General features: G+C 35.8%; 2 protein-coding genes across 2 annotated transcripts; both read right to left on the minus strand.

Annotated features, from left to right (window-relative positions):
* Window positions 1-7,113: 7,113 nt before the first annotated feature.
* Window positions 7,114-8,691, minus strand: LOC123888119 (glucan endo-1,3-beta-glucosidase-like). Its single transcript, XM_045937081.1, has 2 exons — window positions 8,579-8,691; window positions 7,114-8,057 (listed from the first exon to the last, which is right to left on the minus strand). The coding sequence occupies exons 1-2, from the start codon at window positions 8,655-8,657 to the stop codon at window positions 7,114-7,116; spliced, it is 1,023 nt and encodes a 340-aa protein (XP_045793037.1). The 5' UTR covers window positions 8,658-8,691.
* A 1,180-nt stretch (window positions 8,692-9,871) lies between these two features.
* Window positions 9,872-11,983, minus strand: LOC123888120 (vicilin-like). The gene is made up of 6 exons (XM_045937082.1): window positions 11,677-11,983; window positions 11,265-11,436; window positions 11,077-11,161; window positions 10,667-10,996; window positions 10,230-10,539; window positions 9,872-10,065 (listed from the first exon to the last, which is right to left on the minus strand). The coding sequence occupies exons 1-6, from the start codon at window positions 11,981-11,983 to the stop codon at window positions 9,872-9,874; spliced, it is 1,398 nt and encodes a 465-aa protein (XP_045793038.1).
* Window positions 11,984-12,598: the final 615 nt, after the last annotated feature.

Genomic DNA, 12,598 nt, shown 5'->3' on the forward strand with positions numbered 1-12,598 from the left:
CCTACCATGAAGGAAGTTGTGAAGAAAGAGGTGCTGAAACTCTTGGAGGCCGGCATGATATACCCTATTTCCGATAGTGCTTGGGTATCTCCGGTCCATGTGGTGCCGAAAAAAGGGGGGATGACTGTGGTGAAAAACGATAAGAATGAGTTTATTCCATCTCGGACTGTTACGGGATGGCGTATGTGCATTGACTATCGCCGACTCAACACCGCTACTAGGAAGGATCACTTTCCCTTGCCATTCATGGATCAGATGTTGGAACGGTTAGCTGGGCAGGAGTTTTACTGTTTCCTTGATGGTTACTCAGGTTACAATCAGATCACCGTCGACCCGGAAGATCAAGAGAAAACCGCATTTACTTGTCCCTTTGGGGTGTTCGCATATCGAAGAATGCCATTTGGATTATGTAATGCCCCAGCAACGTTTCAAAGATGTATGCTTGCCATCTTCTCCGATATGATGGAGGACACAATGGAGGTATTTATGGATGACTTTTCAGTTTTCGGTAAGTCCTTCGACTTTTGTCTTTCTAACTTGAATGATGTGCTGAAAAGATGTATAAGTACCTTTGGTTTTAAATTGGGAAAAATGTCACTTCATGGTAAGAGAAGGGATTGTTCTCGGCCACAAAATCTCCTCAAAGGGGATTGAAGTAGACCAAGCCAAAATTGAGGTAATCAAAGAGCTACCTCCACCGTTAAATGTAAAGGGGGTAAGGAGTTTTCTCGGACATGCCGGGTTCTACCGGCGGTTCATTAAGGATTTTTCAAAAATTGCAAAACCCTTATCATCTTTACTAGTCAAGGATACGGTGTTTCTTTTTGATGAGGCTTGTGTGACTGCGTTTAATTGTCTTAAAGCTAAGTTGGTCACTGCTCCCGTGATCGTTGCGCCACAATGGGATCTCCCTTTTGAATTGATGTGCGATGCAAGTGATTACGCGGTTGGAGCAGTCCTAGGCCAACACCATAACAAACTTTTCCATGTGATATACTACTCTAGCAAGGTCCTTAATGAGAATCAAATTAACTACACCACAACCGAGAAGGAATTGCTAGCAGTGGTATTCGCTTTGGAAAAGTTTCGTTCCTATCTAATTGGGTCAAAAGTGATTGTTTTTACAGATCATTCAGCTTTGAAGTATTTGTTGACAAAGGGCGATTCCAAGCCGCGATTGTTGCGATGGATGTTGCTTTTACAGGAGTTTGATTTGGAAATTCGCGACAAGAAGGGGGTAGAGAATGTGGTGGCTGACCACCTCTCAAGGCTAAGCAATCCGGATGTTACTAATAAGGAGGAAGCGATTAAGTGTGAATTCCCGGATGAAAAATTGCTTGCAATATCTGAGTTTCCATGGTTCGGTGACATTGCCAACCTCAAAGCTAGTGGATTCATTCCGGAAGAAATGACAGCACAACAAACGAAGAAGCTCTTCGCGGACTCGCGACATTATTTCTGGGATGATCCATTTTTGTTCAAGATGAGCAATGATGGCATGATTCGTCGATGTGTGGCCGATAGTGAGATCCGAGGTATTATGTGGCATTGCCATAACTCACCGTGTGGAGGGCATCATAGTGGCCCAAGAACAGCTGCGAAGGTTTTACAATGTGGATTCTTTTGGCCAACGATCTTTCAAGATTGTATGGAGTTTGTAAAAGCTTGTGATGCATGTCAAAGATCGGGGAGTGTTTCTAAAAGAGATGAGATGCCTCAGCATGGCCTAACTGAAGTCGAACCATTTGATGTATGGGGGATCGATTTCATGGGACCATTTCCTTCGTCCCAATCTAATGTGCACATTTTGGTTTGTGTGGATTATGTTACAAAGTGGGTCGAAGCTACAGCCTGCCAAGCCAATGATTCAGCCACTGTGGTGCGGTTTCTCAAAAGGAACATATTTACAAGGTTCGGGGTGCCGAGGATCTTAATCAGCGATGGGGGAAAGCACTTCATTAATCAGCATCTTGAAAACTTGTTGAGGAAGTATAATGTTAAGCACAAGGTTGCTACTCCTTATCATCCTCAAACTTCCGGACAAGTTGAAGTGTCCAATCGCCAGTTGAAACAGATTCTTGAGAAGACGGTTTCTTCATCAAGGAAGGATTGGTCACTCAAACTCGATGATGCGTTATGGGCATACCGTACTGCATTTAAAACCCACCTCGGTTTTTCCCCGTATCAGTTGGTTTATGGGAAAGCATGTCATTTACCAGTGGAGCTTGAGCACAAAGCATACTGGGCTGTTAAGCAACTGAACATGGATGCCACACTCGCCGGTAGAGCTCGGTTGTTGAAGCTCAATGAGTTAGAAGAATGGCGCGAAAGGGCATATGAGAATGCGGTGCTGTACAAGGCAAGGACTAAACGCTATCATGATGCGAAATTAGTTCCAAAAGAGTTTCACGAAGGACAGTTGGTGCTACTATTTAACTCTCGATTCAAGTTATTTCCCGGTAAACTCAAGTCCAAGTGGTCCGGTCCTTTTGTGGTTAAGGAAGTGTTTCCACATGGGGCTGTGGAAATCTTTAAATCAGGGGAGGAGAATCAGAGTTTTAAGGTGAATGGTCAAAGGTTGAAAGTTTATCGTGGTGGAGAGCTCGTTCGGCACAATGTGGCTCTTTTCTTCCAAGACCCTTAGGGGCATGGAACGTCAAGCATCGGGACGTTAAACAAGCGCTGGTTGGGAGGCAACCCAATGGTTTCTAATGATTAGTTTGTTTTGTTTTGCAATATGTAGGTAGGTGTGCAGCATTCAGCAGCAAACAGAGCAAAAACAGAGGACTGTTGAAGTGAACTACGCTGGAGGTGTCATAAAGCTCACGCGCGGCGTAGTGTAAGTTGAGGAAAAGGGTTCCACTAGAGTGTCGATCACGCGCGGCGTGAAGGCTTCCTACGCGCGGCGTGACGATGGAAATGGATAAGTTAGCTCGCTGACTAGTGATCATGCGCGGCATGGTATCTTTCACGCGCTGCGTGACCAAAGCAGAGAGGAAAGTCATTCTGGTTAAAGTGGTCACGCGCGGCGTGAGTAAGGGCTACGCGCGGCGTCGTCAGGACAACTTGACCGTTGGAATTTGGTCAACATGACCGTTGGAGTTTGGGTCCAAAGAGAAATTTGAAATAGATCACGCGCGGCGTGGAGTAAGTCACGCGCGGCGTCATCAGGTGACTCTGTTCTGATTATTTAAACTCTCAATTTCTAGCTAAAGACGCACCATTCATCAAGGTTCAGATTCATCTGCTTGGTTTTAGGCTTCAGATCTATCAATTTCACTAAGTTCTTAAGTGCGATGTGAAGCCTAAAATCAGTGCAAGTGAATTCAGTAAACCTTCATTTCATTAATTCAATCTTCATTCATAGATTATGCACTTTTGTTGGTAAGAAGTTTCAAAAACTGTGAAGTAAGGGCTTCTCTGCTCTCTGATTCTCTGCTGCTGCTGCTTTACTACTCTATCTCTACCTTTTACTTTCGTTTACTTTACTTTCGTTGGTTTGTAATAATATTTTGATGTTGCTTGGATTTGGCTGGATGTACTATTTTAACTTTTAATTTGAACTTTGTCTTGTTTGATTGTGGAATGGTTTTTACTTTTAGAGTTTGTTTCAATATTTTGGCATGTTCCTTCTTGTTACTTGAGTATCAATTACTTGATTTTCTCCGTGTGTGATATGTGAAACCTGCAGTGCAATAGCTTGTTGCACTCATGTGATCAAGAGGCAAAGGAAGGGAACGCACACTTTTTGACCGGTTCTTTGATTCGACCCAACCGAGAGGTATTGAGCCAAACACTCCTTTTCCTTCTATGTGTGATATCCACTCATGTATTGTCTCTCGATTTTGCTTGTCGTCTTTTTATTTGATTGGTACTTTTGTAGCACACACGAGGCATGTTCCTTGGTCCCTTTGAGCCTTTCTATCCACCCTTACATATAATTATCCTTTGCTTAACCAATTTGAGCTGAAAAAGAAAATGTTATTTTTGCAAAACCTTTAGAAATTTTTGATGAAAAAAGGAATGACTTTCTTGGAGGTTAGGCACCTAATTAGTGGTTGATGCGCATTGCTCACCACTAAGTTTGGGGTTGCTCTTTGGAATTAACAACAAATAAAGTTTGGGGTGAGGGTACTAGAGAACTTACAAAAGTTTGATTTGAAAAATTGAGAAAAATTTTCAAAGATTACAAGGCTTTATGTGGAAGAAACAAAAGAAAGAATAAAGACAAAAAAGAAAAGAAAAGAAATGAATATGTTGAAAAAGAGAAAAGAAATGCAAAAAGAAGTGATAGCCTTGAGTTCAAAAAGAATTGCTAACTTGTGTGTTGAAATGAACATGTTCTCTAGTCCACTATGTTTCAAAAGAATAAGGGTTGGTTTATGAAAATTTTCTTTGACTAATAAGGGGATCTAACTCCAAGTTTTTCTACTACTTATCCAAAATATCACCATCCACCCTAGCCAAGCCACGTTATAACCCTAAAAGACCTCTAATGTGTGTGCACAAAGTGAACCGAATGAATTCTTAGACTACTTGCAAAATTATTGTTGACTTGCATTGATGTGTTGAGTTGAGTGAATTACCAAAACTGAAGAGTGTATGTGAGTAGTGTGATGAAATCATAGAGCCTTGGTCGAAAAGTGTGAACTACTTGAAAATGTCTTGCGGGAACGATTGTGCAGTTGAGCATTGTTTGCAGGTGGATCATTGATCATCAGGTGATTCTCACGTATGTATGATTCGAGTGAATTTAAGGAAAATGCCAAGGTCTTGACACAAAAGCTTGAGGTAAAAGTTGTTTCCTTGAGGAGAAGGAAAGGTTTAAGTTTGGGGTTGTGATGACGGATCGTCACACTCTCTAATCCATGCCTATTTTAGCAACATTAAATGCTTTTTAGTAGGTTTTTAGCAATAAATATAAGAGAAATCTAATTAGAAACTTGATTACTTGTTTTACAAGAAAACAGGAAAATTGCAGGAAATTACTGAGGTTCACTACGCTGGGGGCGTAGCCCATCACGCGCCGCGTGATGGAGATCACAGGGAGCCAAGTTTTCACTCTGATCACGCGCGGCGTGAAACCTGACCACGCGCGGCGTGAAGCTTTGTTCAGGAATTGGTTTGCTCTCTGACTTGATCACGCGCCGCGTGATTCTGTTACCACGCGCGGCGTAGTTGATGGGTTTGCAACCAAGCGCGGCGTGATAGATCTGACGCGCGGCGTGGTTGCAATATTATATAAGGAATTCTGTTTTTCTGAGAAAGGGTTGGAAAATTTGGGGAATCTGATCTTGATCTTGGGAATTCCAGGCACGATTGAAGACTGATCCTGTGTTCCAGAGGCTAAGGTGGCTAGATTGGAAGCATTCAACATCATGGGAGTGGATTCTTTGAAGTTGGAGCAAGAATCGAGCTACTTCACGATGAGAGGCTAGACCTCCATTGAGGTTGGATCATGATGAGGAACTAAACTACTGTATTCCATGTAATCAATTGTATCTGTATTGAATCTCTCTTTTATGAATGTTATTCAATGAAATTCTATCCTTAATGCTTTACAATTTCTGATCAATCTTGCAATGAACTTAGATTTTAATTATGTACGAGAGTATGAGTTGAAATCAGAACTGAATTCATTGTGCATTTGAGTGTTTCCGGTCGAGAGATTGAAACATAGAATGTAGCATACGATCAACGCGTTTTCAAATACTCCGCTACCGGTAGCTTCCATCCAAGAGATTGGAGAAGTATCGGTAGAGGATAGGGTGGATTTTGACAAGAGATTGCGATTCACCATATTGTTGATCTAGTTGTAACATTCGAGTGATTCATTACGATACAATTGAATTGCATGTGAATACTATTGTTTAGGGAATTGTCGACGATCCAACCTCATTCTTAATCAATTGATTCTCAACCTTTTCGTACAAGCACATCTTTCAAACCAAACCCCCAATTTATGTGTATTCTTTGCATCATGTTTATGAACACTATTAGACTCGTTTAATCACACAATCCCTGTGGATCGATATTTTTATTACTACGTGGTAATTCGTTCACTTGCGAAAATTATCCATCACAACGCTTAATTGGTTCGACCCAAGTCAGATTGCAATAGAAATAAGTATAGTAATACTAGACTTATTTTAATAGAAATTAATCCGGTAGCTTATAACTAGTAATGAGGTATAGTATAACGCCACTTACCAAGCAGGAGTAAGGGAGAGATTTGAAACACTTAACCACCCCGTGCATCTACTCACACAACCTCTTTATTATTATTGCTCTTTAATTTCTTGTCCTTTACTTTATTGTTATTTACTTTTATTGAATGCAAAACTCTCTAAAACAAACAAAGCTTATGCAAAACAACTTTACTTTCTAAATTTCTAAGCGAAACTAGTAATTTTGGCACAATCCCTGTGGAGAACGATAACTCATCACTTTATTACTTGGTTGCGATTATGTGCACTTGTAGAGCCACCATCAGACTCCAAGAAGGAAATACTAATTTGGTGAATTGATATGGACAAATGGAAAACACAATGTTAGAGCCCAATTACTGTTCGACGCAAATGAAAGATAATTTCATAGTTAGTTTGATTAATGTGTTATTATCGGATTATATCTATAAGTTTTTGTTATTTCATCAATTTTGTTATTGTTGGTTGGGTATGGTATATTAAGTTTTAATAGTGTTTATTAGAGTATATATGTGTATGGTAATAATTAACTTATGGGAGTGACATGACATCTATATGTTGTGTACAACCATAAACTTTGTACTACAATGTGAATTATAAATATCGCAATATAACTTGAATTGTATTTCAATACCTTTAACTCTAGACATAGATATTTATAGAGTAAATGTATACCATTTTAATATTTCTAACAAAATTATTAATATTACCTTAGAAAAAAACTGGTTTAATAAAGTAAAGAACACAATAATCGCAAACAATGAACACACGATATTAGGTGGCAAAGTTCAGCAAATATTGTTTTCGTCTTCAACGACATAGCAACAACAATTCCTTTTGTTTACCATTGAATTATAAGTGTTCACAATGTACAACTTATATTTAAATATTGCAATTCATATTACAATCAACAATTTAGAAGAGGATAAACATGACTCATGTTGGGATAAAACAGTCCCCAATTCTGCTCTATTCCAGTTGTCTTTTGATTTTCATTGAACATTGCAAATATAAACACATCAATAGTTTGATTTGGTTTTTTTGGTGTACCTTTGCCACTTTGCACATATTGTATCAAATTTTTGTTATATGTCTTAGCATTTTCCTTACTTGAATAAGGCTCATTCCCTGCAGTAGGCCAACCAGTTTCTCCAATTACAAGAGAAACATTCCCTGCATTTATTTTTCCTAATGCTGCATAAACTGAATCAACCATTGCATCAAAAAGGTTAGAATAACTCAAGCCACCATCCACCACTACAGTATTTGTGGTTTGAAATGTGGCATATTCTAACTTAATGTCTTTTGGATTTGATGTATAAGCATAATACGGGTACACATTAGCCATAAGGGGTGCTCCAGTTTGAAGTAAATAAGCAGTAACATCTTTCATAACATTTACCACATCTTTGGTAAATGCCCCTGCAGATGGAGGGTAAGAGGTTGCAATTCCAGGCATATAAAATGATGTGGTCACTATAGTTTTAGTCAAGCCAATCGAATTTATCGCATCTTTAATGTTTTTCATAGCTTGAGTAGCATAAATGCCTTCGGCGCCCGGAATAATCTCATTTCCTAATACAATCCATTTGAAATTAACATCACCTTTGTAAGGGGCAACATTAGTATTAACCCATTGGTTAGCAGCTTCTTTAGATGATGCTAAGCTTTGCACATCTCCATTTTTTACTCCAAGACTCACTTGCAAATTGGATCCCTTCAATGCTTCTAATATATCAGGGTTTGGCTCAAAAAGTCGTAGAAGCTTAATGCCACACTTCTTGTAAAGACTTACAACATTTTGTGGGCTTGGAAGATTGTCACCATTCCTCCCAAAATTGACACCAATACCTTAGTATAATTCAAAATAGATAATACAAAAAGAAATTAAATTAGTCAATTATATCAACAAGGATATACATATTACATGGTGACTAGTACATAAAAAATATTTAAAATATTATTGATAATATATACGTTGATGTTGGAACGTATAATTTAATGATTATTTTTATTTTTATGATTGAAATAATGACTTAATTGACATCGGTTTAATCAAAACAACATATAATAAATATGTAACGCGTACTTAATTGACACTAATAATGTCATTTTTTAGTCGTAAAAACGAGAAGAATCATGATTTTTACTTTTAAGAAGTATTATCGACAATCGTTAGAGATTTCTGATAATTTTAAGCATTATGGACCACTTGTACAACGGATCCACCACAGCATTATCCGATCGATATGCATATTGTATATCTATACAATTGAAGAGCTAAGTGAATAAGATATGTTGCAAAAAAATAAAAATATAATATAAAAAAAATATGTGTGTATAGGCATGCATATCCTTAAATAAAGGCTTACCAGTAGAAAATGACATTTGCATTGCTAGGATTAAAGTGAAAATTAACAAAATAGTTCGGATCCTCCTTAATGAAGCCATAAATTTATGCTTGTTGCAACACTAACTTAGACTAAAGAAAAATATTTTTGTTTGTGGTTTAACATCTAAACTGATTTAGTGGTTATATAGAGTTTTGGTCACTAAGTGTGAATGACTCTTTTGGACTTTTGGTGGTTGGTATAAAATAATTACATTGATATGATAGTATTAACAAAAATAAATAACATTGATATGATAGTATTAGCAAATATAAATATTGATGTGATATGATATGATCATAATGTGATAAAAAAAATTGAATAGCATACGATTTTTCTATCTTTTGTCTTACTAGGGTAATATTGAGTTAAATAATATATTGATAATATCATATACGAATTAAAATTAAGAGATTTATTTCCATTAATTTAAAATCAATTATCTTAAATTAATTAACTATCACTGAGACTCCGATATGTGTCAAAATGAATAATATATTATTATCAACTAAATTTCTTTGATAAAGATTTTTTTTTACTTATTACTTTAATAAAGATAGACAAGATTATTTTTTACTAAAAATAGGCTATGATAAGAATAAGAGATTTAACAAGTATTATTTTAGGTGAACTAAGAGCAGCCTAGAAAAATTTAACAAACTATAGAACATTGACCCGTGCAATGCACAGGTCTAATTAGCCGTAAGATGTAATAATAAAATAAAGGCAAAATTACACTACAGGTCCTTTATCTTATTTATTTATAACACTTTGGTCCTTTATCTTTTTTTTGCAACACTTTGGTCCTTTATCTTTTATTTGTAACACTTTAGTCCTTTATTTTTTTTAACACTTTAGTCCCTTTTTTTGTAACAGTTTGGTCTTTTATCTTTTTTTATTTGTAACAGTTTGGTCCTTTATTTTTTATAAATAAATAAGATAAGGACCAAAGTATTACAAAAAAAAAAAGATAAAGGACCTGTAGTGTAATTTTGCCTTTATTCTATTATTAGTCATATTCATTTGTTCTAATATTTCTTTGATTTATTATTATTGAAATAATTCTATGTTATATTTTTCCAACATACCAGAGGAGAGTATCAAATTAAAAGAAAAACAGAGAAGAGATTCAAAAACTTATTCTTAATTGATTTATTTATTCATGGTAGAAACGTAGAACTCTAGTTATTGGTACAATAGAAGCCGTTTTATTTATTGTTCACTATGAGCTAGTATAGCTCTTTATAGCATACGTGCATAATATTTGATCACTTATTAAAAAGCTTCCAAAATTGAAGATATGGGACCCTTCTTTCTCTGGCTTTCTTCCTCCCATTTTTGAGGCTGAGCATTTGCAAAGTAAGATTGTTTCTGATTCTTTAATAGTTTATCAACCTGTTGAGCAGATCCAGGGAATGCAAGCTCCTTCACTGATCTATGTATCTGACTTATCACATTGTGCTCCTCACCTTTAAATTTTCAATCGATCACAACCAAAAAACTTAATTAGCTTTTTTTCTCATTCAATAAAGTAGAAGAAAAATATTGTAATCAATGTTAAAATGTCATGAAAAATAGAAATAATTAATAATATGATAGTAAAATAACATGCTAATGATAATATATAGTATACCTGCAAGGAAGTTCCTCTGGTTGTTCTCAGCATTGATACCAAATCCAACTAAATAGAGATTTGAGGAAGCACTCACAGCAACTGGATGACCTGCTGGAATTACAAAAACATCACCTGGTGACAACCTAGCTTTGTACCTTTGCACTTGTCTGCTTCTTTCTTGTCCTTCTTCTTCATCTTCCTCATCTTCTTCTCTTTGCTCTTGTTGATTCTCATTTCTTTGACCCACAAGTTCAAATTCTCCTTTTCCTTCAACAGCTGTTACTATCAATGTGGCCCTTGAATTGTAGTGTGGCAACAAAAGAGATCCCTAAAATTAAATTTGAAAAAAAAATCATTAAATATTTAAGCTATATGTTCTCTAATTTTAATATATATATATATATATATATATATAATTAATTAATTAATTAATTAATTAATTAATTTTGATATACCTCCTTAATCTCTACGGCGTTGACAAGTATATCCAAGTCTTGTAGTTGTGGATTTTTCTCTGGGGTTATCTCAAAGAAGTTGCCAAACTTGTTGGAATAGATAGGGTTGCGGTCTCCCAAGTTGAATGGTTCAGATTCAGAAGATACACTTTTTTTGGAGCTAGATTTAGCATTTTTGCTCAGTTCCTCAATTTGTTCCCTTGATACTTTGACTATTACATTTGCTTCCTCGCTCTGGTGCCTCTTCCTCCTATCCCTAAGGTCTCTTCTGTGTTGTGGATCTTTCTTCTGCTCTTCTAAAAGAACCCTCTCTATCTCCTCATAATCAGCCTAAGTACATAGTCGATATCTATCATATTAAATAAAACAAATGCTTAAAAAAAAGAATAAATGGTGTGTTGTATGCTTACATTGAAGGAGGCCTCTAGAATGTTCTTGCTGAACCCAGATAAGAATGATTGATGGTTTTCACTTCCAGACAGTAAGAAAGATTGTTAAAAAGATTACAAAAAACAATGGTAAGAGAACAAAAAATTAGACTACAAATTTTTATGATACGGTAAAATGTCATATATATATATATATATATATTACCTGAAACTGACCGGGTCTGTTTACGGGAATGATAAGATCTAATACTTTAAGATCTTCCTTGTCGTCTCGGTTTGCTAAATAAGCAATGGTGCCAGCAGGAAGTTTAATGGTATCACCACGCTCAATGTTGAAAGAGTTTCTATCATTGGGAGTCAACACAGTGAGAATGGCTTTTCCTGCAAATTCCAATTGCCAATAGATTTTTTTAAAAAAATTAATTCATCCTTATAAAGGAACTTTTAAAATAAAAAATTACTCGTTCTTTATTAATTTAATTAATGAACTTTTAAGGTATGAAATATCATTCTTTGTAAAAATAAAATTCATATAAACCTTACATCTTTTTCAATATTTAATTTAAGATTAAACCTTAAATAATAATTTTTTTACATAAAATAAGATAAATATTTAGTTACCACTTAGAACTGCAAGGATGAAGTCGGCATCATTATGTTGTGGAAGAAAGAGTGTGTGAGGTTTAGAATTATATTCCAACAGACGGTAGTTTTGGAGATTCTCAAAAATTTGAGAACGTTTATCAAACCTTTGAAGGAGACGGATGTGACCGTTTTCGTTTTCAAAAAGAGTTTGGACACGGTTAGACTTAAACAAAAATGGATTCTCTTGATCTTGATCGTGCTGTCTTGAAGAGACACAAACTGAGGAGGCTAGGAAAACAATTCCTAGCAGCATCAAAAGTTGAAATGGTGCTTTCATTGTCATATTGATTTTGAATTGATGTCACTTATAGCTTGGATGATGAGATGATGGAGTACACTGAGATCAAAGGGCATTTATAGCTATAGAGATAAAAGATATATGATTGTGATGCATGAACATTTGGCCATGGTATGGCATGCATGTTGACGAGTGTTGATATGAACAAAATTGATGTGGCAAAATGAAAAGAACTGAAGTTGGGTGGTGGAGTTTTGTTTAAATTTGATGAACTTAGACTTTCTTTTGGTTAAGGGGATGCTTTTATTTATTTTCATCAATGACCAATCGTGTGACCACTCGTGCGTATATGAATATTGAAGTTCTGGCTGGTGTAAAAATCGCAGTGAATGATTGATTTAATCATTTAAAAAAAAAGTGTTCTTGAGAAAATCAAATATTTAAGTATTCTTAAAGGACTAATATAATGATATAAATTACTAATGTAGTTATAATACTATAAATATATATTATGCTAATGAAGAGAATGGAGAGAATGGAGAAGTTTTATGAGATTACTTTTTGCTCTCAAGGGTGTCTTTTACATGATCCAAAGGGTGGTATTTATACTACTAAAATTATGAATACATTAACTTAGATTTACTATTGCAAGTTGACATT

Source organism: Trifolium pratense, linkage group LG6, assembly GCF_020283565.1.
Source record: "Trifolium pratense cultivar HEN17-A07 linkage group LG6, ARS_RC_1.1, whole genome shotgun sequence".
Classification (NCBI taxonomy): Eukaryota; Viridiplantae; Streptophyta; class Magnoliopsida; order Fabales; family Fabaceae; genus Trifolium; species Trifolium pratense.

What these genes read in the sequence shown, in the direction of transcription:
- LOC123888119 (XM_045937081.1), bottom strand. Translation starts at nt 8,657, where the DNA reads ATGGCTTCATTAAGGAGGATCCGAACTATTTTGTTAATTTTCACTTTA. An exon ending in GCAAATGTCATTTTCTACTG is followed by an intron (nt 8,058 to 8,578) that starts GTAAGCCTTTAT and finishes AATTATACTAAG; the next exon opens with GTATTGGTGTCAATTTTGGG.
- LOC123888120 (XM_045937082.1), bottom strand. Translation starts at nt 11,983, where the DNA reads ATGACAATGAAAGCACCATTTCAACTTTTGATGCTGCTAGGAATTGTT. An exon ending in CATCCTTGCAGTTCTAAGTG is followed by an intron (nt 11,437 to 11,676) that starts GTAACTAAATAT and finishes TGGAATTTGCAG; the next exon opens with GAAAAGCCATTCTCACTGTG. An exon ending in ACGCCGTAGAGATTAAGGAG is followed by an intron (nt 10,540 to 10,666) that starts GTATATCAAAAT and finishes ATTTAATTTTAG; the next exon opens with GGATCTCTTTTGTTGCCACA.